This window comes from Manis javanica, chromosome 7 (assembly GCF_040802235.1).
Source record: "Manis javanica isolate MJ-LG chromosome 7, MJ_LKY, whole genome shotgun sequence".
Lineage (NCBI taxonomy): Eukaryota > Metazoa > Chordata > Mammalia > Pholidota > Manidae > Manis > Manis javanica.
The window spans coordinates 13657861-13683443 of NC_133162.1; the positions used below are offsets into that span (position 1 = coordinate 13657861).

Sequence of the window (25583 nt, forward strand, 5' to 3'; positions counted from 1 at the left end):
GTTTTTTTAGATTTTTACATATAAATGGTATCATCTAGTATTTGTCTTTGACTTATTTCACTTAGGCGAACACTCTCAAGGTCAATCCATGTTGTTACAAACAGCAAGATTTCATTCCTTTTTATGGTTGAGTAATATTCCGTGTGTGTGTGTGTGTGTGTGTGTGTGCGTGCGCGCACCCGCACACACATCATCTTTCATCTATCATCAATGGTCACTTAGGTTGTTTCTATACATATTTTGGCTATTACAGATAATGCTGCAATGAACATAGGAGTGAATATATCTTTTTGAATTTTGTTTTCATTTTCTTTGGATAAATATCCAGAGGGAGAACTAGTGGATATGATATTTCTACTTTTACTTTTTGAGAACCCTCCACACTGTTTTCCATAGCGCTGTACCATTCTACCTTCTCACCAACAATACACAAAGGTTCCCTTTCTCTTTACTCCATATCCTCACCAACACTTGTTACTTCTTGTTAATAACAGCCATTCTATAAGGTATGAGGTGATACCTCATTGTGGTTTTGATTTGCATTTCCCTGGCTATTAGTGACGTTGAGCATCTTTTCATGTCTATTGCTCATGTCTTCTTTTGGAAAATGTCTATTCATATCCATTGTCCATGTTTAGTCACATTGTTTTTTTGTTATTGAGTTGTATGAGTTCTTTATATATTTTGGATATTAATCCTTTATTAGATATATGACTTGCAAATATTTTCTCCTCTTCAGCAGGTTGTCTTTTCATTTTGTTGATGGTTTCCATTGCTATGTAGAAGCTTTTAGTTTAACATAGTTTCACTTACTTTTGCTTTTGTCTGATTTTTGAGTCAATCAAAAAAACCACTGCAGACTGATGTAAAGTCGCTTACTGCCTGTGTTTTCTTCTGCAAGTTTCATAGATTCATGTCTTACATTCAAGTCTTTAATCCATTTTGATTTAATTTTTGTGTATATGTAAAACAATACTCCACAGTTTCATTATTTTTCATGTGGCTGTCCAGTTTTCCCAACACCATTTATTGAAAAGATTGTCCTTTTCCCATTGTATATTCTTGCTTCCTTTGTCATAAATTAACTGCATAATTAATATGCATGGGCTTTTCTGGGCTCTCTGTTCCATTGATCTGTGTATCTGTTTTTACACCAAAACTGTACTGTTTTGTATGGCCTATTAAAATCCCCTACTATTTTTATATTGCTGTCAATTTATCCCTTTAGGTCTGTATTTGCTTTACATATTTATGTGCTATGTTGGGTGCATAAACATTAAAAAACTTATCTTGCTCGACTGACCCTTTTATCATTATCTAATGCCCATTTTTGTCTTTTATTACAGTCTTTGTTTTAAAGTGTTCTTCACTTTTAAGTATAGCTATTCCAGCTTTCTTTTGGTTTTCATTTGCATGAAAAATATTTTCCCATCCCTTCTCTTTACATCTAAAGTGAGTTTCTTGTAGTCACCAGATAGTCTTGCTTTTTTATCCATCAGTCACAGTATCTTTTGACTGAAGAATTTAGTCCATTTACATTTAATATAATTACTGACAGGTATGTAATTATTGCCATGATGTTAATTATTTTTTGCCTGTTTTGCAGATCCTCAATCTTCCTCTCTTCTTCTCCTGCTATCATAACTTGTGGTTTGATTACTTTCCTTAGTGATATGCTTAGATTCTTTTCTCATTATCTTGTATACACTATAGGCTTTGCACCATGAGACTTACATATAATAGTATATATAATAATATATATATATATCAGTATTTTAAGTTGATAGTACATTAAATTTGAATGCATACTAAAAGTTTACACTTTAATCCTCCCACCCGCAATATTTTGTTACATCTTTTTATTTTGTGTATCCATTAACTAATAGTTGTAGCTATCTGGTTATGTAATTATATGGCTATTTTTACTACTTTTGTTTTTTAACCTTCATACTAGCTCTATAGGTGATTAATGCACTATCTTTACTACATAATTGCCTCTACCAGTGAGATATTTGCTTTCTTATTACTAAGAAGTGCCTTTTCTTTTCAGCTTAAAGAAGTCCCTTTAACTTTTCTTGTAATGCTAGTTTAGTGGTGAACTCTTTCAGCTCTCACTTTTCTGGAAAACTCTTTATCGCTCCTCCAACTCTGAATGCTAATCTTGCTGAGCAGAGTATTTCCAGTAGTAATGTTTTTCCTTTCAGCAATTTGGATATATTATGTCACTCCCTTCTGCCCTGCAAGGTTTCTGCTGACAAATATGCTGTTAGTCTTCTGGGGATTCCCTTGCATATAACAAGTTGTTTTTTCTTGGTGCTTTTATGATTCTTTAACTTTTCACATTTTAATTATAATGTGTCTTGGTGTGGTTCTCTTTGGTTTTGTCTTTTTTGGAATGCTCTAGGTCTCCTGGATCTTGATGTCCGTTTCCCTTCCCAGGTTATGAAAGATTTAAGTGTTATTTCTTCAAATAAGTTTTCAGTCCTTTCCTCTCCTCTCTTGTCTATCTGGGACACCTTTTATGTGAGTATTATTTGGCTTAATATTGTCTGATAGGTCCCTTAAGTTATCTTCCCTTTTTAAAATTCTTTTTTTGTTTTTGCTGCTCCGTTTGGGTGAATTCCATTGTCTTGTCTTCCAGATCACTAATCCATTCTTGTACTTCATCTAGTCTGTTGTAGAACCCCTCAGTGTATTTTTCAATTCAGTTATTACAGTCTTCAGATATGTGACTGCTGTTCGGTACTCTCATATTTTCTCTTTGTTGAAGTTGTATGTTCATACATTCTTCTTACAAGTTCAGCAATCAACTTTATGAGCATCTTTATGACCATTACCTTGAACTCTTAATCAGATAAATTGCTCTGTTTCTTTGGGTTTTTTTTCTGAGTTTTTAATCTTTTGTTTTAACGTTCCCCTGTTTCCTCAGTTCGACTCTTGGTGTTTTTAAGTTATAGGCAAAACAGGTACCTTTCCCAGACTCAAAGAAATGACCTCGTATAGGAGATAAACCTTGTCATTTAACCTTTCTCTAGCTCTTAAATGACTCCAACTATTGTAAATGAATAAGCAACCTGATTTATTCTTAACTAGTCCAAATTGTTGAGGGTGTGCCAAGAGCTGTCAATATTCCAAAAGGAGGATCTGTCAGCCCCTAGTTTCAGGCTGACTGGAAGTTAGACTCTCAAGCAGAAGCTCTGAAAGTATACAAATACGTATAGGTCTTGGGGGACTGCAATCATAAACTCTGCTGGCCTCCAGATTAACAGATATGGAGGTATCCCTGGACAACATTTGCAAACACTGGAGCTCCAGGTGAATATACAAGTTCCTTTCTGGGAAGTACCAGCAAGCTGCAGAGGCCAAAGGAGAGTGCAAAGATGGTGCCCCTTACCCTATATTCTCTCTGAGAGCATCTCTGTAATCTCTAGATGTGTAACTAGCAAAGCTGAAGACTGCCCTGTGAGCTGACACTGCAGGACAAGTAAATAGGCCTTTTTCACAGAAGAAAAGGTGTGTATTTCAGTCTGTCTGTGCAGTGCCCTGGAGGTGGTAGCCTGCCAAGTATTGTCTCTCCAATTGTTTCAGTCTCAGGGGACCCAGAAAGACATAATCCCCTGGCTACCAAAGCCAGGCAATCAAGGGATTTTGTGGACTGCACACACCCTCCAGCTTTAGAGAAGCAGTGAGAAAGCACAGGGTTGGGGCATGCCTGCTGAAAGGTATTAGCACCTTCTCGACAACTTGGCCTGATCAGGACTAAATCTTTAGCAAGGCAATTAGGGAGCACAGGGCTGGGGCGTGCACTGGCTTCAGAAAGGCAGCAGGAGAGCACAGAGCTGGGGCACACCCACTAGCTGGGGTGCACCTACAGAAGGGTGGAAGGTTCCTAATAGCAGTGATACAAATTTCTTTCTCACCTCTCCTTCCTCTCACTACAAAGAGAAAATATTTACATTCATCCTTAAAGTTACATTCTAGGATTAAGCTTTGTCAGAAAATTTTTTGCTGTTCCGGAAAATTGTATTTTATAGCAGTGCGAAACTCCGGTTAATTCTGATCCTCTCAGCAATAATTATTTTTTTCTTTCCATTTTATTCCTCTTGGGATATTTGATTTTTCAACAGAGCTTATAATTTTCCCACTTAGCTGACTTACCTGGTCAACCTGGTCAGTTTTTAGCAAAGTCATGATTTGTGGCTTTCACTTCTCTTGCTGCCTGGATGCCTTTAGGTGTTTTTCTACCAGAACTTGAAAATTGAAAATTTTTAAATTAATGTTTGGGTCCAACTAAGAAAGGCACAAAGCTCCTCTTTGTTGTGGTTGCTGTTGCTTAAAATAATCTCAGCCTTTAAGAACTGACAATTTGCTAATTAAATGTTCTGCCTAGCAGTGTAATAATAGGCAAGTTTACCTAAGAAAGCACAGAGAGTTAGTAGAGAATTAATACAGCAACTGAAGGGAAGAATATGTTTATTATGACTATAGTAAGATATATTTTAAACACTAGAGTACATCAATGAATATTGAATCAATAGCAGATAGTAAGTTTTTTTAAGTATATTTTTTGTTAAGTACATTTTTTAACCGTAGACATGATGCTTAAACAGTACCTCCCTGCAACACAGTAATCCTGGTAAAGTAAGCAAGGAAGGTTCGTTATTAGACAATCAGTCCTTACAATGGCTTATAAGGCTTTACATAATCTGCACTCCCTTATTCCCTCCCCAACCTCATTCTACCAGCCTCCTCTCCATTCACTCCTCTCTAACTATGCAGGCCTCCTTGGCATTCTTCAACCACAACAGGCACACTTCTCTCCTCAAGGTCTGTGTACAAGGTCTCTTTCCCCAGATTCTTTATGTTGACTCACTCCTTTACTTCAGTCAAGTCTTTGCTCATCTCTCACCTTTTCACTGAAGGTTGTCAGGATGCCTAATAAGACTACTACTACTTAAGTTTGTCTGGAAGTCCTTAATGCAATATGGCAAGAAAAAGGAAAAAGATACACAATTAACAAAAGAGCTGACACACAACTCTCTCCCTCTTTTGTTTACTTGGGCAAATGCCTTTATTATATACCTATAAATTCAAGAAAGTCTACTGACTCTTAGAAATCAAAAAGTTCAGTAAACAGGCGAGTAACAAAATAAACACAAAAAATGAAGTGTCTTTTCTATAGTCATCAACAATAAATAAGAAGAAAAGTGTGGACAAAATTTCATTCATAAACAGCAAAAACCAAATAAACAAAACACAAACTTTAGAAATACCTGAGACCTTTATTAAGAAACATACACTGAGGAACATAAAAGAAGATTCAAATAAATAGAAAGATGTGCTTTGTTCTTGAATGTGAAGACTCAGGGTTATAAATACATCAATTATTCCCAAATTACCACATGAATTTAGTCTAATCTTAAATAAACTCCTAGTAATTTTGTTTTGGTTTGTTGGAATTTGACAAAACTTTCAAATTTATCTAGAAAAACTATGAAAAGAAACAGAAGAATTCTGAAACAGAAACTGTCCTTCCAGATAACTGGTATCACAACAAATAGATTAATAGGCTAGTATAGAATACATAGGAACAGATAGAAATCATGTATGTATTATTATCTCAAAGATGTAGTCCATGGGGAACATCTGACATTTACCCAGGTGAAAATGGAAAGTCGGAAAGTCATTTTTACTTAAAATATGAAAGAAAAAAGATACTATAGAAGTACAGGAAAATAAAATGTTTGAAACCTTGAAGTTGGGCAGGTTTTCCTATGCCTGGAATGGATTTCAGAAACAAACAAGTATACAAAATTCTAGCAACACAAATATTCTAAACTTTCACTAAAAAGAATGTCATAAAAAACTAAGCTGTAAGTTTGTAACAAATGACAAAGAAAGGTTACTATCTGTAACATAAAAAGCTAGAAGTTAATTAAGAAAAAGACAAGGAAAGGATATGAATAGATAAAACACAAAGTAAACATGAACAATCTATGAAAAATGAAAAAATATAAGTAAACAAAAAATTTCAACTTAAAACTATAAAAATATTCCACTTTTCCTATATTTGCAGAAAAATAAATGTTGCATAAGTGTGAAACTGTGAGAACATAAACTAGAACATCTTCTCTGGAGGAAAATTTGGAAATTATCCTCCAGGCTTAATGTATATAAATACATTAATGTATATAAAATAAAATAATGGGCTTAAAAGTATATACCCATGACAAAGCAAACTGATTTCTAGGACTTTATCCTAAAAAAGTACACAATACTTTATGTACAATATTGTCTTATAGTGATATGAATAATAGTATTGATTAATAATAGTAAATATTTATCAGTAGGAAAGAGGTTAACTAAAATATGGTATAGCCATATATAGTATATTCCATATATAATGGAATAATACCATGCAATCATTAAAAAATTGCTTATTTAGATATAAATTTACTGAGAGAATATAGTAAATGGAAAAGAACAAATCATTTAAGAAAAACTACATGCACTTAAACATTCAGAAAGAAAACCTATTAAAATATTAACAATACAGTGGAATGGTTTTCACTCTGGGTGGTTTTCACTCTGCTAATCTGCAATGAGCATGTATTATTTTTATGAAGAGTTAAAACAATAAAGCTAATTCAAACTGGCACACACAGAAAAGTCTACTGCATGTTCATCAAATATAATGGTAGAAGGACTTCAGAATTTCCTGAGAAATTATCCCATTCTTCCACTAGAGACATAAGCAAGTGTTTCTAATACAGACGGAGAGGAGCAGGAGCTTATAATAAAGAGAAAAGGACCATTTTAGAGTAACAATCTGATTTATTTTCCTATTGTGGCAGCCACATATCTCCTATACCTTCCTCTTTTCTGTCTTCTCTCAGGAGGAATCAATTAGAATTTTAACCAAGAGAAACTGGACTATATTTAAAGCCCTGCAACTAGTCTGAAAACAAAGAAACTGAGGTAGGCAGCCTTTCAACTTGCCTTGAAATATTAACTCAGGTAATAACAATTCATAAGACCATAAAAGCACCAAAGACTGTATGATAAATTCTTTCCATCAACATCAAGATCACAGGCATAGCTCTAAGTAGCCAGTTTGACTTTGACCTCTTCTATTCACCTTTTTTTTTAACCAACCGGTATTTCAAAGTCCACAGCCAACCTAAATCTACCCTTCTCAAAATAACCCCATGCTCCAAAATTATTCTTCCCCTTTTCCTCAAATAACACTCTCATTCCCAGAGAACTGCTGATTCAGCTAGATATTAATCGAGAGCCATAAAAAGCACAAATACTGATAGGTCAGGAACATTCAATGATACTTTAAATCTGAAAGACTTTTGCTGGGGAGATACTTTCAATAAGGTGACTGCTGTGCTATTTGACAACTCAGGGGGAAGTACCTTATTTTACTTATCACTACATCTTCCTGTTCTGTCAGGATATAAGACAGTGGACTGTTAAGGGCAGTGATTGTTCATGTACTGCCTTTAATGGCAGAACTACAAAATGTCATAGATTCTTTAAAACATACATTTTCATCCTCATAATAAGAAAACTTGACACCTACGCAGGGAAAGAGCATACCTCAGTCAAGTATACTACAAGAATACTAGAAATTGGGTTGGGGATGGATATTCACATCAACTTGTCAACCAGCAGGTTTGACTTTAGGAGGACAGTTCTTTCTTCAAGAACTCCAGAAAACAAAAATGGGACAAAGAACAATTTATATATTGCATCTGTTGTCAAACCTGTAAGTCTGAATAGTTTGCATAGAATAACAGCATAAACCCTTCCAAAAAATGTTGTATTAGAAAAGAAAAAGAGAATTACCCAAAATATTACAGAGAAAGAGTCCTGTGTATCTCTATTATATATTACTACAGGGCACAAAAAAAAAAAGGTTGTTAAATCTATTATGTGATGTCCTCAAAAGAATGCAAAGATACGTTCACTAAAAAACAGGAGTAATTACAGATATAACACAGTAAGATAAAAATATAAGCTGAGATAGACAGAAAAATGTAAAAACAAAAGGAAGGCAACACAATTAAAATCTGAAGGGTATTAAATAGCAGAACTGACACTGCAAAAGATGGAATCAGTGATGTAAAATATAAAGAATGCTGTAAGACTGCTGAGAACTAGCAAATACCAAAGGAAAACAGATTCACAGAGCAGAGCACAAAGACCTAAGCTATAAGAATTAGGGGTACTTGAAAAAGAAACCAGAAGGTAATAAGTAAGGTTGTAATAGGAGGCTCACTCATGTCCCAGATAAAATGAATAGATACACCTGTGCATAATTTTGGAATTATAAGAAAAACAAAATCAATTTCTATAAGCAAACAGGGAAGAAAAACTTAAATTACCTAAAAAGGGTTTTTAAAAACCAGGCTGACTTCAATACTTCTTTTCTGCATTAATAAATTTCAGAAGACAATAGTGTTAGATCTACAAAATTTTCAAAACTCAGGTTTGAGTCAAGAATTCTATATACAGACAAATTTTCATTCAAGTATGAAAACAATAGAAATTTAAGATATTAAGGGCTTAGGAAATTTACCACGCACATATTCTTCCTGAAAAATTACTTTAATAATTACATAAACTCACCAAAAGATAAATCAAAAGTAAGAACTCAAGAATGAGGAAGTCAGGGCATTAAGGAATTTTAAAATGAAGAATTCTGGTTAATACAGCACTCTAAACAAATATGCAAAAGACCCACTTTCTACTCAATATAGAGAAATGCTGGATATAATATAACTACATTAAAAATATGTATCATTTACATAGCTAAGCTGAAAGCAAGACAAAGAAATCATCATGCCAGAAACAGAGGTATCGGGGTAAGGATGGTGTGCTAGAATTCAGACCCAAGGGTATCTCTGAAATTGGATACAGGCATTAGGAGCTGGGGTTTTATGTCCAAATGAGACCAAAAATCTAGGCCAAAGGGAGCTGGAACACCAAATAAAGTCAAGAACAAGGAGTGTCAATGCCAGCTGGGCAAGTCAAGTACCAACACTCTGTCCACTGGCTTAGAGATACAGCATGTAAGCTGCCTCCACTGAACCATGAACGGAAGAGCAGTCATACCTAAGAAACCCCAATCCCAAGCTTGAGCTGTTCATGGACGTGAGATTTCAGTCTCATCCATGAAGTGAGTGCAGAAATGCTGAGCTCAGAAATTACTATAAAAACCTGGCCTGAACAGGTGAAATCTGTAAGGTCGTGGAAGCAGGGGTGAAACTGCTTCAAAGGGACATCTTTTTTACCACAGGAATATGTGGTACTCCTAGGAAAGATAATCCCTGCTAAAGATAAATTTACTAAAAAATTTTAAAGCTCATAAGAAAATAGACCACTAGTAAGAAAGCCATCAGATGAAACAAGCAAAAGTCACAGAAGAGGAAAACAGAATTCTATATGAGAATTTTTACATTAATTTATTCATTCAACTACATTTATTTGATACCTATGTGATTCAGGTCCTGTTCTACTTATTGGGAATAACAGAGTGAACAAAATAGATGAATTTGTATCCTGTGGAGCTTACCTTCCACTAGGGGGAGACAAATAATAAACAGATCAACATAAAATAGTTCAGAGGCAGTAAGTGCTACAAAGAAAAATAAAGCAGTGTTAAGCATAGAGATCGATGGGATGAACTGATACCATTTAATTTATAGAGGTCAGGCAGGGTCCTCTACCACAGCCATTCACAAACTTTTCAGTCATAAAGATTTCATATTAAAAATTATTGAGGACTTTTATGTTGGATTGTGTTTGTGTTATATCTATCAATATTTTTTGTTATCAAAGATGAAAACTGGGAAACTTTTTAAAGAACATTTAATTCATTTAAGGATAACAATAAACCCATTGCACGTTAAATCTATTTTTATGAAAAAATATTTTTCAAAACAATAAAAAAAAGTAATTATTGCACTCACATGTTTTGCAAATCTATTTAATGTCTAGCTTAATAGAACACAGCTAGAGTCTCATTTCTGCTTCTTCATTCAATCTTTTGCAATGTGTTTTTTGGTTGAAGTATTAGAAGAAAACCTGGTTTCATACATATACGTAATTGGAAATGGGAGTGGTACTTTAATACCCTTTTCAAATGATTATGAGTATTCTTTGATACTGTACCCAAACTCAGCAAGTGGTAGTTCTTAAAGATTAGTTGCAATGTGGAATTTGAAACTAAATTTCAATGAACTTTTCATCCTCTGTTACAAAAAAATCCATTGGTCTATCTTGTGCTTTGAATGGATCTTTTATCCATGCACGGTTTTGTAATGGTCATTTGGAAAATACTCCTTAGCTGAATAATTCAGATCCTCCAAATGTTGATACATTTCATAAAATGACATTTAAAAAATAACATTTATTAATATCATCAACTAATTCATCAGAAAAATCTTTTACCTATTGGGAAACTCTCAAGTTTACAGTGATAGATCTGAGTCTTCCAAATCTCTAATTTTTGTTTGAAAGGTTGAACATTATTGCTGGCAAAACAATAGTAATCGTAGTAGTGATTATAATAATATCAGTTGTTGCCCTGAAATGTCTGGGTCACTTCACTCATTTTTGAGGGAATTTTGCCAAATACTCAAGTCTAAATAACTAGTTTGACTGTCAGTTATTCTAGTAAAAACAGTGTTCCAGAAAAAGAATAACTAGTTCATACTGCAATTCCATCAATGACACAAGTGCACTCCCTTGAGAAAATCATTGTACTCTGGAATATAGAAGTACTTTATGTGAACTTCCCATTTCTTTACACAACATTAGAAATACATATACATGATAGTCAGCTTCAAAACAACACTTTTTACACTGTAATCAACGACATACAATGAAACTGGTGGGTTTTGTTTTTACTGAGAGTTCATGAGAGTGAAGAATACAATGACTACAAGCACAGTCTCCTGCCCCTGCCTTGATTTGTGCTTACACACCAACAGTTTCAGTCACCACTGCCTTGTACCATCAATGTGCATATGGCAAATAATGCCTTCGCATTATTAAGAAAACAGTATGACCTTATGAAACAGTCTGGGGACTCCTATGGATTTGCAGATCAAGCTTTGAGAACCACAACTCTAAAATGTTATTAACCTTAAAAATAAAAGTCAGTTATTTTACTAGCAAAAACGGTTTATTCAGAAATAACAGAAAATTGCAATCTGGAACACACAAGCTACAACACAATCATAAGCACATCTGGAGAACAAAAGAGAGCAATGCTTTTTTATAGAGAAATGGGCAAAGTTGGGAAGTCTTTTCTAAGCAAGAAGTCCCTTGGAGTGAACTGGGAGTCCTATGTATCATGGCTTATCACTGTCAGAGTTGTGACAGTCAGTCTCTCATTGGCTGGGCCTTTGCAAGGAGAAGGTAGAAGCCTTTCTTCCTCCTGCTGGGGACAAAGGTAGCTAAACAGTATGGGGTCTGAGATTTATGAGGAGTGGGTAGGCAAGAGAGCTTCCCCTGCAGGCCTCCCAACACCATGTCAGTAAGACTTCCTTAACTGACTTTCACAGTGGTAACTGAGCAGCAACCTAAGGTACCCATCAAGATTTATTTGGGACTGTCCTGATGTTAGACCTCAAAGTCTTACATTCTAGTAGAATGGTTGACAACCCTTCTGGAAGAGACCTAAAAGGAGTGAGCAGACGCAAAATACTAGTAGCTGCGGGAAAAAGTACTTCTGGCAGAGGATTCAACAAGTGCAAGGCCCTTAGGTCCAAGAATAGTTGGAATATTCAAGAACAAAATAACCCATTACAAAGGTACCTGACCCTAGAAAATCAGGTTACCCCACAGAAAATGCCTAGTGATCTATTCAAAAGACATGATGACCTCTTTTGTCTACTTCCACACTTAAGATAATTATTCATGACAAATGTGATAAAGCTTTTGTTACAGAATTACACAGAGACATTAAAAGTAATCACAACTTTTTAAAAATGAAAAAATCAAGAATTTTGAGTTTATACTTAGGCTTATATAGTTGAAGTTGCTTGGTGTCAACCTTTTAATTAAGAAAGAAAGTTATTATATTATTTATTTGCCAGTTATTCATGGCATAACTTCATAAGTTGCTCAGTGAATGTTTGTTAATGAATAATTATCCAATGTGTGACTGGAGATATTTAAGAGAAGTGAGGAACACAATAAACTGTTTTTCCAAGAAATCACAAATCAAAAACTAAACTTTTTAAAAGGCATTCTTTTATGCTGTATAGTCTTATAAGGCTAGTGAACTAATTTTAATCTCACACTTTCTGCATACTGAGCCAAACTTACTGTTCTTTAATTAAAGGCCCATTCTCTCAGTTCCTGGAAAGGAAGTATTTTTTTCTGTTCAAAACATTTCTAACATTTCAGGCTAAATAGTTAGAGAGTAGTTCTTTTAAAAAAATAAATAAATAGAGGCACACTGGTAGACTTTACAAGTATAAACAGTGCAGCAGATTTTCGTGGATCCAAGCCACAAACTGTGCAGCTTTTGTGATTTATAAGCACTTCCAAACAGAAAGGCTATGTAGCATATTGTTACAGGGTTTGCTCTAAACTGTTATCATCATGAACTATTGTTTTTCTTAAGATCATGAAAACAAAGTTCAGAAAATACTGGCAAATTTATTCTAGAGTTCAATGAATGCTATATGCAGTATTTTTCTCTTCATTAAAATGCAATCATTTCAATTCTATTAATATGAAGAGATTATCACTTCTCAGAGATTAGCCTACCCCACAAAAGAATTGTAACCATATCCATGATCATTAATAAATCAGGTCACATTAAGAATAAATTTGCCAAATGGAGCACTTGAAAAGATGTTCAACATTAATGTCATTAGGAAACTGGAAATATAAACTAAAACCAAACTACAAATCAGGTTCCACCTCACACCTGCTAAGACAGCTATAAAACAAAAAACATAAATATAAAAAAAAACAAAAAATAACTATAACAAGTGCTGGTGAGGATACAGAGAAATTGGAGCCCTTATACAGTGCTGGTAGGAATGTAAAATGGTGTTGCTCCTGGCAAATCAGTCTGGCATTTCTTCAAAAAAAATAAATCTAGAATTAACATATAACCCAGAAATTCCATTCTTAGACGGAATACCTGAGAGAACTGAAAACATCTGTTCATACAAAACACTTGTACACAAATATTCATAACATTATTCATGAGGGCTAAAAAGTGGAAACAACCCAGTGTCCACCAACTGATGAATGGATAAACACCACACTGGTATATTTATACAGTGGAATATTACTCAGCCATAAAAAGGAAGGAAGTACTAACACATGCTTCAATATGAATTGGACTCTGAAAACATGCTAAGTGAAAGCAATCAGTCACAAAAGGCCATATTAGATGATCTCACTTACATGAAATGTCCAGGGACAAAGCAGATTAGTAGTGACTTAAGGCTGATGAGTTTTGAGGGAGATGGAGGGGTAACTGCTATGGGTATAGGGTTTCTTTTTTGGGGTGATGAAAATGTACTGGGGTTAGACAGTGATAACTGCACAACCTTTTGAATAGGTTAAAAGCCATTGCTTTGTAACTTTTAAAATTTATCTTTATTTTTCAAAGTAACATAACAGTTATGTCTCTACCCCCAGCTTAAGAAATAAAACATTATTTTGTACAGCTGAAGTGACCTGTATACCCTTCCCTAATTACATTTATCTTCCACTACACATCAGAGATAATCACTATCTTGTGCTGTTTATCTTTCCATGCATGTCATTATACCTTCACTATATATTTATAAATCCCTCACAAGATGTATTATTGTTTTGCATGTTTTTAAATAGCATCATAGTTACGTACTTTCTATAGGTTGCTTTTTATCAAAATACTACAGTTTAAAGATTTGTGAATTTTTTTTTTAGATCATCATTAAGTGACTGTTTTACAATGACATCTAGAACTTAGAATTCTGAGGTCATGCTCCCAGGAATAATAACTAAATCTGTTAGATGACCTTGCCTACTTTTTTTTTTTCAGTTCAATCAGGTGATTTCTCCAAGCATCTCAAACTATTATTAATTGAGTTCTTGTTCAAAATAAAGTGCATTATCATAATATGAAAAGCTCTTTAAGGACTCCAACATAAAACAATTCTTTCTTGACTGAGGGTAACTAAAGGGGAAAACCTTACATAAAATTTTGTCACATATGATAAATCATACTATGATTAAGCAATAAACCTCATCATAATTAACCTGAAATATTTTGACCAACAACGGGGATTCTACATGGCCATCTGGTTTTAATCACTAAAACCTTTGTTGTAGATAGACACTGCAATTGCTTCTGCAATATACATTCCTTCCTTAGTAATTATTTTTATTTGGAAACCTGCACCATCCCCAGACAGCCCACCGAATTGGGAGAAGCTAATACCCCTTGACGACAGTTTTTGGTGCAGTGGTAGTCACATGTCACAATTAGCGGAAATGAGATGAAGAAGGTATCTGATGAGGATGATTTCCCTGCTTTTTAGAGAAAGCTTCTGGAAACTTCCTTCTTTCCCTGATTTTGAACAATAAAGTATATTATTATTAAAAATTGTCAACTATTTGGGGACCACAGGACAACCAGCATTCCACCATTCTTCTTCACTAACAAAATTCCAATTTTATTCATAGCAGCAATTGTTCCACTAAAAATATTCACATTCCCAGGTTCCATTTTTCAGGGTTGACTACATGACAAAATTCTAGTATTTGTGATGTAGGCCTATTGGGAAAATAGAAGTTCCTATGGCCAGGATCCGCACTTGACCCTAAACTACTTGATGATGTAATTGGCCTACTACTAGGCTACTGCTTCCACACCCTAGGCAACAAGCTATTATTGACGGAGTCACTATATAAAGAGCTCTGCCCAGTGCTCTGGTCAGAGGCAGTGATGGAGGATTACGGACCTGCAAACTGCTGGAGGCAGATGTGATTCTAGTGCTAGACCTTCAGCTGAGAGAATAAAGCCGAGCATAAACCTTTTTAACCCAAGAGCATTCTGTTGTCATTTCTCAGTCTCATTGAATCCATGGTGAAACTTGCCTGGGCCTGAAACCTTCAGGTGAGACAAGGCCTAAGTCCTTAAAGAAGACTTCCCTTCCCCCAAAACAATGATAAAACCACTTGAAAAGCCTTTTGATTTTCATCCTTTCCTCTTTGTCCAACTGGAATTCAAATATGGTACCTGAGGATGGAGAAGTACCAGTGCCTCTGAGGATGAAAGCCACATGCTTAGGATGGTGGAACAGAAAAAATGTTCTGGGGTCTTCTAGGATTTCCTTGAGCAGCTTTAATAAATGGCCCTTGACTGCCTACCTCCAGGTTTCCCATTACATAAGAAAAAAACCCTCAATTTGGTAAAGCCACCATGGGTAGATTTTTGTTATGAGCAACCTAATACAATCCCAACTGATATAACTGCTGAATCAAATACTGGGTTTTCAAACATATAAGTCAAACACTTTTCAATATTTTTAAGCCATTTTGAACTGAGCACCCTAAACTGATAGAACTTCCACTTTAAAGAAGGGATACCTCTGACTTGATTCTAAGTCTCTCAAGGACAAAGAGCAATATGTAATTCACCTGCCCCAGCTGCCAGACCAATAGGGATCGTTAGTAATGAATACCCCATGTAATTATAGGGAAACTCTTCCAAACTCAAGATATTACTTTGGTTGCACAAGGGCACTCAACTAGTAAAGCAGTAGAACAAAGAAATGAAACATTCTTATTAATAACTTCTTTAAACATATATGACACATATTCATCAAATTTGTTGAAATAATAAAGTTAGGAGATTACTTTCAGTGAAGCATGCCTTCAGTTTCCTGCCACCAAGTCTTCAGTCCTTCCTGCATCTTCACCATTTCTTTATTCCTTCCTTTTACACAGACTGTAGAGGTTAAGAGGGTTCTATCTAGTTAACCCAATATACGTTCAAATTTTAAACTTACTACTTACCATTTATACAACCTTGTGCAAGTTACTTAATCTGAGTCTCAAATGAATAACAGGGGCAATAATACTACCAAATTCATAGGGTTCTTATGAGAATTAACTGAGATTATGTTTATAAAATGCTTATGTAAGGCCTAATACCTAGTAATTGTTTAATAACTATTACCTATTAATTTTAGTTTTTAACCACAGAAGAAGTAGCCCTCCTCTTGTCTGAGGCTAATTCTTACCTCATGCTCTGGATTCCATCTTCCTTCCACTGACTCAGGGATTTTACTGATTATCTTTTCTCTCTAGTCTTATCTTCACTCTCTCTCTAGGCCTCACCCACTAATATGCATAATAACAATGACGATGATCATACAGTAGATGGTGGGATATAAAGTGCAGGCAGCGGAACTGCCTTTTGTCAGAAGGGAGGACATATGCTCCATAACAGGAAGGAAAGGGGAGAAGATGGGTCTTCACATAGGCAGGTTTAGATATCTGTAGATGGTAAAATAAAAAATTCCCTGTTGGATGGTTTCTATTTTCTCTTTGAAATAAAAGGCAAAGTTATTGCCTAAATTAAGAGGTTCAGAAGAGGAAAAAATGTATGAGAAGAATGAAGGTTTATAATACGCACTGCAGAGTGAGAAAGAGAAATGTAATAGTATTTCCAGCTGGTGTGGAGGTCTCAGTTTAGGCTGAGGCTAACATCCATGAATGTATATGGGATCCAGTCTCTCCTGTAATTGCCCCAGGGCTGGACCAGTGGCCATTAATTGGTTCACTTCAAGTTGTGAGTCTTTTGCTGGAGTGATGCAAAGGAGAGAGGAGTCAGGAAAGAGTGAAAAGATCAACCATGAAATCTAAGAATAAAGAAGAAAATGAATACAAAGGCAGATAGTAGTAGAAAAAAAAAAAGTCAGAAATGGACTTGAGGTCCTGAAATTGGAAAACAAATATAGTGGGAAAAAAGTGAAATGCTTTACTGATTTTGAAAGTCAAGTGATTTTAGGTGATGCAAAATCCAGAATATGATTATGGAAATAGGTGGCTGAGGTAGAATGGAGAAGAATGTCACCGAAAATGTGGCAACCAATGAATTAACAGGCCAGGATGTTAGCTGAATAGTCTGTATAGACAAGGACATCATCCAGGATGATGGCAAGAGTTGAGATAGAGTGGGAAGCCTGGAAGCCAGTTGCCAAATTCTATGGTACAAGGGAGAGTATCCAGCATGTTAGTAGGAGGAAAGAAAAGAGGAGGGGTAAAAGAATACAGCATGAACTACCACAAATGGGAAGAGAAATAATGCCCTGGAAGTAGCATTGGAGAGTAAAGAGAACATCCACCAAACATCCAACTATGAGGTATTTGGGATGTGAAAGAAAAAAATCATCCTTCATGGAATAAACTGCAGACTCTAAAATACATCAACTGGTTTTAGAATTGTACATATGAATGAACTAGAACAAATTTTTCTAAAATTCATATGGAACCACCAAAGACCCCAAATACCCAATACAATCCTGAGAAGGAAGCACAAAGCTGGGAGGATTACACTCCCTAACTTTGAGCTCTACTACAAAGCCACAGTAATCAAAACATTTGGTACTGACACAAGAACAGACCCATAGATCAATGGTACAGAATTCAGAACTCAGATATAAACCCACACATATATGGCCAATTAATATATGACAAAGGAGCCATGGATACACAATGGGGATATGACAGCCTCTTCAACAGCTGGTGCTGGCAAAATGGACAGCTACATGTAACAGAATGAAACTGGATCATTGTCTAACCCCATACACAAAAGTAAACTCGAAATGGATTAACGACCTGAACGTAAGTCATGAAACCATAAAACTCACGGAAGAAAACAGGCAAAAATCTCTTGAATATAAACATGAGCAACTTTTTCCTGAACACATTGCCTCGGGCAAGGGAAACAAAAGCAAAAATGAACAAATGGGACTACCACAAACTAAAAAGTTTTTGTACAGCAAAGGACACCATCAGCAGAACAAAAAGGCATCATATAGTATGGGAGAATATATTCGTAAATGACTTACCTGATAAGGGGTTAACATCCAAAATATATAAAGAGCTCACATGCCTCAACACCCAAAAAACAAATAGCCTGATTAAAAAATGGGCAGAGAATCTGAATAGACACTTCTCCAAAGAAGAAATTCAGATGGCTAACAGGCACATGAAAAGATGCTCCACATTCCAAATTATCTAGGAAATGCAAATTAAAACCACAATGAGATATCACCTCACACCAGTTAAGATGGCCAATATCCAAAAGACAAGAAACAATAAATGTTGGCGAAGATGTGGAAAAAGGGGAACTCTCCTACACTGTTGGTGGGAATGTAAATTAGTTCAACTATTGTGGAAAGCAATATGGAGGTTCCTCCAAAAACTAAAAAAGTGACCCAGGAATTCTACTCCTAGGTTCAAGATCCCTGATTCAAAATGACATAAGCACCCCTATGTTTATTGCAGCACTATTTACAATAGCCAAGATATGGAAGCAACCTAAGTGTCCATCAGTAGCTGAATGGATAAAGAAGAGGTGGTACATATACACAATGGAATATTATTCAGCATAAGAAGAAAACACATCCTACCATTTGCAACAACATGGATGGAGCTAGAGGGTATTATGCTCACTGAAATAAGCCAGGCGGAGAAAGACAAGTACCAAATGATTTCACTCATTTGTGGAGTATAACAAAGTAAAACTGAAGGAACAAAACAGCAACAGACTCACAGACTCCAACATGGGACTAGCAGATACCAAAGGGAAGGGGTTGGGAATGGTAGGTGGGGAGGGAGGGAGAAGGGGATTAAGGGGCATTATAATTAGCACACACAATATAGGTAGGTCACAGGGAAGGTAGTATAGCATGGAGAAGACAAGTAATGACTCTATAGCATCTTACTATACTGATGGACTGTGATTGCAGTGGTGTGGGGTGGACTTAATAATATGGGTGAATGTTGACACCACAATGTTGCTCATGTGAAACTTTCAGAAGATTCTTTATCAATGATACCTTAATTTTTAAAAAAAAGAATTGTACCTATGACCAAGGTGAATGTAAAAGGAATAATATACCTGAGTTCTATAGTACAACTTCTAAAAACCTAGCTGTACATGTTCAGAAGAGATTTGATTTAAAGGAATTTAACATGAAAAAAACATAGAAACTGCAAGCAACTAAGTGTAACAGCCCCCAAAAGCATCTTGGATTAATGGAACCTTAGTGAACTAGAGCAGGGACATGGGACAGGCATCATGACTGATTTTTCCCACCTATGATGAAAAGTCCTGAGATATAAATAGTACTGTAAGAACAGGAGGGACTCCAGCTTAAGGCTAAGATACCATTTTTAAAAACCAGGGAGTTAGAAGGTAAGATTCCTAACATATTTTATGGTAATCAGCCAATAACCAACACTATCTTAAGGTAGGGCATGCAGTCCTACATGGTATGTTTCCACTGCTTGAGGGGAACCACTATCTTGGAGAAGAATGGATCAATAAATTCCTTGTGATAGGCGAAATGACATATGTCTCACTGGGGATGGACATCATGAGACCACAAGTCAAGCCCATGCCCCTGGCCCTTTGCCCCATCTTTGACATCCTTAAAAGCCAGAATCCTAAGTCTTTAAGCAGGCCTCCTCTCCGACACTACCCCTACTCCTGTCTTCAAGTGTGCACTTTAGCTTAAATAAAGCCTTCTCACTGTCAACATACTGTGTATTATCTGTATACTCTTCCAGTCGTAAGCATCTTTATTACTTTGCTATTTCATCCAATTTTCTAAACTTAAGTCAAGTTTTCACTCTCTGTCCTACTTCAGACAAGTAGGGAACAGCTACTAAGATCTATGATTTGGGCTTGCAAGTTCCTGCTGACCCAGACAGGACTTCAGTTGTATGATCATGCTCTTTGGTAGCCTGCCCCAAAATCTCCTTTCTTTGCTTTGTGAAGTTCTCAGAACACAATCTCACTCTGTGCAGTGCTCTTTGACTCCCCCAATTCCTGGGATGATAGGGACTTAGTTCCCATGCCATGCAGATTCAAGCAGACTCTGGATACCATGTGACTCTGGTTTCAGGAGCTGGAAAGGGATTTGCCCTATGCCTACCAGGAGTTCAATGAGCTTCCCTTTCCTCCCTTTGTTCTTCTTTGCTCTCTGCTGCCTGAAAGGCTGCTGTCATTTGCCGCTATTCTCACTTTAATGAATTCCTTCCTTACCTACCTTGTCCTACCACCTGTTCAAGAATTCTTTCTCGATCAGATTTAAGAACTACCCCCACAACCCCCATTCAGGTTGAGGTTTCACCTAGTGCCCAGGGAGAGACCTCCCCAGACACAACTGCCCAACAACAGGCATGTATGTGTGACAAACAGAATTTCCACTTTATTTTCTATAAAATTAAGTATTCACATATACCGCTATTTAAACAAATGTTAATTAAAGGAGAGAAATAATGCCCTTCTTTTATAAGAAACTTTGAATCAACAATAAAATGAAATTTAAGTAAGATATGAAGTTTTCTTTGACTAAACTTTAAAAAAAGGGAAAATATCTCAATTATAAAACTCCCTTTCAATATTACAAATGATAATGATTTGTGATTTTGTTCATTCCCTAATTAGGTAAAAGAGTACTAATGAATATGATTTTGTTTGCTGTTCTGGGGAGGTTCCTAAATTTTACAAATTAAAAAATAGGAATGTGTACATTTTGAAATAAACAAGTAAAAGAAACCACCTTAAATTACTTGTTTATTTCAATATAGTTTTCCTTTAAATTTTTTTCCTTTTAAAACTTCATGAAATACTTTCTTATGTTTATGCAATAAGTGAAAATTGAGAGAAAAAAATAGCCTCAGACTTTCCTCCATTTATTTCCTCTTGAGGGAGTACAGCCTTATGTTAGGTTTATCAAGTTTTATGTAATATGTTTATAAAGATTAAATGCCCAAATTTTAACTATATAGTATTTTTTAAAAAACAGAAAATACTCTTTTAGACTCTGAAAAGAAACTACTAATGTTCTGAAGTCTTTAATTTGTATTTATTCTAGCATCAATACTGCCTTTCCTAACTTTGGGTATATTGGTAAGCATTAATGCAAATCCAGGGCACGTTCATGTCTTTCTGTTTTCATATTACCAGGCCTAACCAGGCATACCATAGCTCTCCAATTCACAAAGCACTCTTACTATATAATCTGAGACTTCTGCAACCATATATTTTAAAGCACTCATCGAGCCCTGAAAGGCAAATGCTATCATTCAAGTTCTAATTACATGCTACCTAGGTTTTACAGAACAGAAAAAAACTGAATATTGTGCTTCTTAAATACATTTTTTGACCACAAAGCAACTTCCAAATAGATGTCCAAAATATTTTCTGAATGTATCACTAGACAAAGAACTCAAGCACTGGCCCACTGAAATTATGTTCTAGTTTCTCCTTGTGCTGCCTCCACTTGATAAATTGGTCAATAAATGCCAAGTCAAATATTCAAGTAAGTATATTTTCATGTTATTGGAAGATATATAATTAACTCTGAGAAAAAAGAAACAAGAAATCAATTTATGATTACTCCTTCAGTTCTTCCCATTAGTCATTTACATTATAATTGTGGTTCCACTTTAAAAAATCTTTATATACACACACACACACACACACACACCATTTTGACTACATTATAAATTAAATTACTTCAATTACAAATTAATATTGTATGAACTGTGAACCTCATATGTTAATTTTATTAGTAAGATACAATTGTATTATTATCCACATATATGAGCTGATTAAAAAGCAATGCACATTTATGAGCCTATATTAATTAGTAATTTCAGCAAATGTTTCTAAACAATGTTAGCAATTTGTTCTGTCTTCTCTCAAGTATGTAGATTTGAGTCAACATTTCTTTATGTATGTGTATATATCAACAAATTACATTTTTATTTTCAGTAGAATAGATTGCTAACAGAAAATAACACAAAGAGTACTTTTTTTCCAAAGAAGATAATCAAAGAATTTTTTTTTGGTTATCTGTCAGATCAATATCTTCACTGATCTAGGAAAAATACATTTATTTCGACAACTTACATAAGTGACCTTTTAAAAATATTACCTCAAGCTAGATGCAAAATTTGCTTCAGATATATTATTATAGGCAAATTTCATGAAGAAAAGATTAAGATGAGCTCAAGAAATATGATTTCATAAAATTGCTATATTAATCAATTGTTAACTTTCATTATGTTAGGTTAATTGTTTTTAAATTATATAGTATGGATAAGTCATTTAATTTCTGAGTTTCCTCAGCTATAAAGATGGATTAATGATGGCGCCTCATCAAAGAATTCCTGGCAGGATTAAAGGAGTTAATTCAATTGGTGACACATTTAGAACAGTGCCCAGCATATAGTAAGTGCTCAGTGTTAGCCATGCATTGCCTAATTAAAAATATCTTGCCTATTACTTCTACCAGCTTCTACTTACCAATCCTGAAAGTATCTTAATTCCTTTTAAAGAGAAAGAAAACATCATGACATTCTTAATGCTTTGCCCATCCAATCAGCTTTTGCTGGTGGCAGCTAGTTTATCTGCTACTCACAAGCAAAACAGAACTTGAATAATAGTTCAAAATTCTGTTTTAAAAGCATTCTCCCTATTATCTCACTATTAGCACTCATTAATTCATCCAAAACACTTATTTAAATTCTGTGCTTGATACAGGTTGTGGGACTAAAAAGTAGTTAAGAAAAATGTTCCAGCTATATTGTTCACGAAATAGTGAGGGATACAAATATAAACATAAATATGTGCTGTTGATGAATTCCAAGGTGGTGTACTGAAAGCTATAATAAACAATTTTTTCCAAGATGTCTATGGGAGGGCCTCACAGTTGATGTGTGAGAAAGACTTGGCAGAAAGAGCAAAGGTGCATTAGATGAGACAGGATCTACGACTATTTTATTCACAAAGAGAACTGTCAACTCCTCACAGTGGTAAGTTAAAATAGATTTGTTTTAAGCAAACAGATTTTGTCAGATAGACTTGCCATTACACACTGCTTGCTTAGTTTATCTCAAGGGGTTGAATAAATATATTTGTGTGAGTGTCTGCCCCTACCCATTGGGATGCCTTCACTGTGACATACATGGGTGATGTTCTTAGCTCCCATCTTCCCAGGGCTCAGTGAGATCTTCCTAAAACCGCTTTTATCATACCACTCCCTGATCAAAAACCTGCAAAGGTTTCCTCCTATTTCCAGGTATCAGCCCTCTGCTTTGACATGATTTCTCTCCCAATATGCCTTGGGCATGTCTCTGTTTTGTTCACATCCTCTCCCTGCGCCTACTGCTTTTTTCCTACTACTTCTCTTTACCTCTCCAAAAATTCTACCCACCCTTCAAAAACCCTCCTTCAAGAAGCCATCAGATTCCCTTGATTCTCTTTAAGATAACAGAGCTTTTCAGATGATGCAGAACAAAGAGAAAGGCTAGTGGAAAAATTATACTTTCAAATGAAAGATATGTCCAAAATGTGGTAGAGGGCTGATGAGCAAAAGGCAGAGACTCATTGAAAGTTACATTCAATTGTTACATCAATGTAGCACACTTCTTAACTTATTTGCTATTCAAAATTTATATATATATATACACCAACTACTTATAGAGCCATTATTTTTTCAATGACATCGTGCTCTTTCAAGACATTAACCATCCCACAACAGGCACAACGAATTCTTCAATACTTAAAATGGTTTCTTTAGGACAAGTTCACATTAGAACATAAGGTGTCACTGGATTCAGAACTTTAAATATTACTAAGCAACCGCAACTACACTACCATCCTACTAGTTTGCTTCCAACGTGAAGGACTAGTTAAACAGCAAAATATCCTCAGAAGGTCATATTAACACAGATTATTTCATGCTTTGTTATCTCAATACCTTCGATTCCAACTGCATTTTCGCTTCCTTCAGCTCCTCTGTCGCCGTCTTCGCTTTTTCACGACATCTATTTATTTCCGACCTTACTGTAAAGACAAATTAAATCCTTCAACACATCGATCTTTCTAAAGTCCCCATTTCTGTAGCCTGTGATGAGGCACCTGTCGGCAAGCAGATTCCCCTGACGCCTGCGACCACCGCCTTCGGTTTCTTTCTGCGCCAAGCCCCCACCTCGGGAGACCCAGGCCCCACGGGGGTGACGGAAGCGCCCGACCTTCCCGCATCAGGCGGCGACTCTCCTCGGCCTGCTGCTCGGAGAAGACGATGTGCTCGAACAAGGACTCTAGACTCATCTTAGGGCCCGGCTCCGCAGGTTCCCGTTTTCGCTCCTAAGTATTTTATAACCGAGTCTGAGGATCCTGGAAAGCACAGCAGAGAAGAGGGATTCATCCAGGCTGTCCCCGGGCCGGCCTCCGGCCCCCCGGCCCCGGCCCGCCGCGAGCGCGCCGCCCCGCACGCAGGCTGGGCCCAGGCGCCTCGCCGCCGCTCGCCGCCCCGGTTTCCTGTTGCCACAGACAAGCCCTCTTCTCCACCCTCGCACTTTGTTCCGCCTGTGCCAACAGTGCCTAACTTTGCTTTTATTTCCTGGCTGAAGGCCGCTGCCCTCGGCCAGGAGCGGCCTCAGCCCCACTCCGGGTCCTGGTGACACATCATGGCGGCCCTGAGGCTTGGCTTCCGAGTAGGTCTGGGCAGCAGCCCTTCCTGTGCTCGGCCTTTTCCTCTCAGCCCCCTCTCAGTTGGGGAGAACGTGCTCAAAGGGCTCCGTCTCCCAGCAAAATGTGAGCTTGCTAACATACCGTCTGTGGGACGAGGCCTTCCAAGGGCTGTGGCCAGGACCCCGAGTTGCTTCCCGGTGGGAGCTTCAACTACGGCAAACCATTGGGCCCATTCTGCGTTCAGGGGTTTTACTATCGCCACGTAGTCCAAAGCTCTCGGGCCTTACTTAGAGGGGGGCCGATCTCTATCCTAGCCACAAACGCCCAGTATTACAAAGAACTAAGTACTCGTGATTCTAAATATAAACTCTTGCAAAGTCCTACCCTTTGGCTATGGCAAAGACTGCTATAAATGTGCAATGTCTGACATTCCGCCTTAATCATTCCTTTGTAATCAGGGCATATCTTTTTTGTCTGCTTTAAAATTAATCATTGCCTTTTGTAATCAAGCTGCAGTAATATTAACACTTCAATACCTGCACAATATGTGTCAGAGACCAAAGTGGTTGCTAATTAAAGCTTAAACATGAAAGGCACCTTTGGGACTTTTGCATGGGATTTTTTAAATTAAAAAATAAATATTTTAATTTTAGAAGGTCAAAATATGAAGATTATAATAAACATTTGACTTTATTTCTGAATGTTGAATTGACACTGGCTAAACTTCAAAAAATAATTTCCAGTTAGAATGTATCTTCAACTAAAAGATGGTAAGTGTAAGTTCTATCACATTATCTTTATAATTATTTAATTAATACTGTAGCATAAG

At 36.2% G+C, this 25583-nt stretch overlaps 1 protein-coding gene across 1 annotated transcript in view; it reads right to left on the minus strand.

The window, feature by feature from the left end:
- The window catches only part of CCDC172 (coiled-coil domain containing 172), a 66764-nt gene extending 41555 nt beyond the window's left edge, over nucleotides 1-25209 (minus strand). Inside the window, exons 1-3 of the mRNA XM_073241672.1 lie at nucleotides 24896-25209; nucleotides 24313-24457; nucleotides 24039-24124 (exon numbers count right to left, since the gene is read on the minus strand). Coding sequence (XP_073097773.1) covers nucleotides 24039-24124; nucleotides 24313-24391 — 165 coding nt within the window. The 5' untranslated portion in view covers nucleotides 24392-24457; nucleotides 24896-25209. The remainder of the gene's footprint in view (nucleotides 1-24038; nucleotides 24125-24312; nucleotides 24458-24895) is intronic.
- Between the last annotated feature and the right edge of the window lie 374 nt (nucleotides 25210-25583).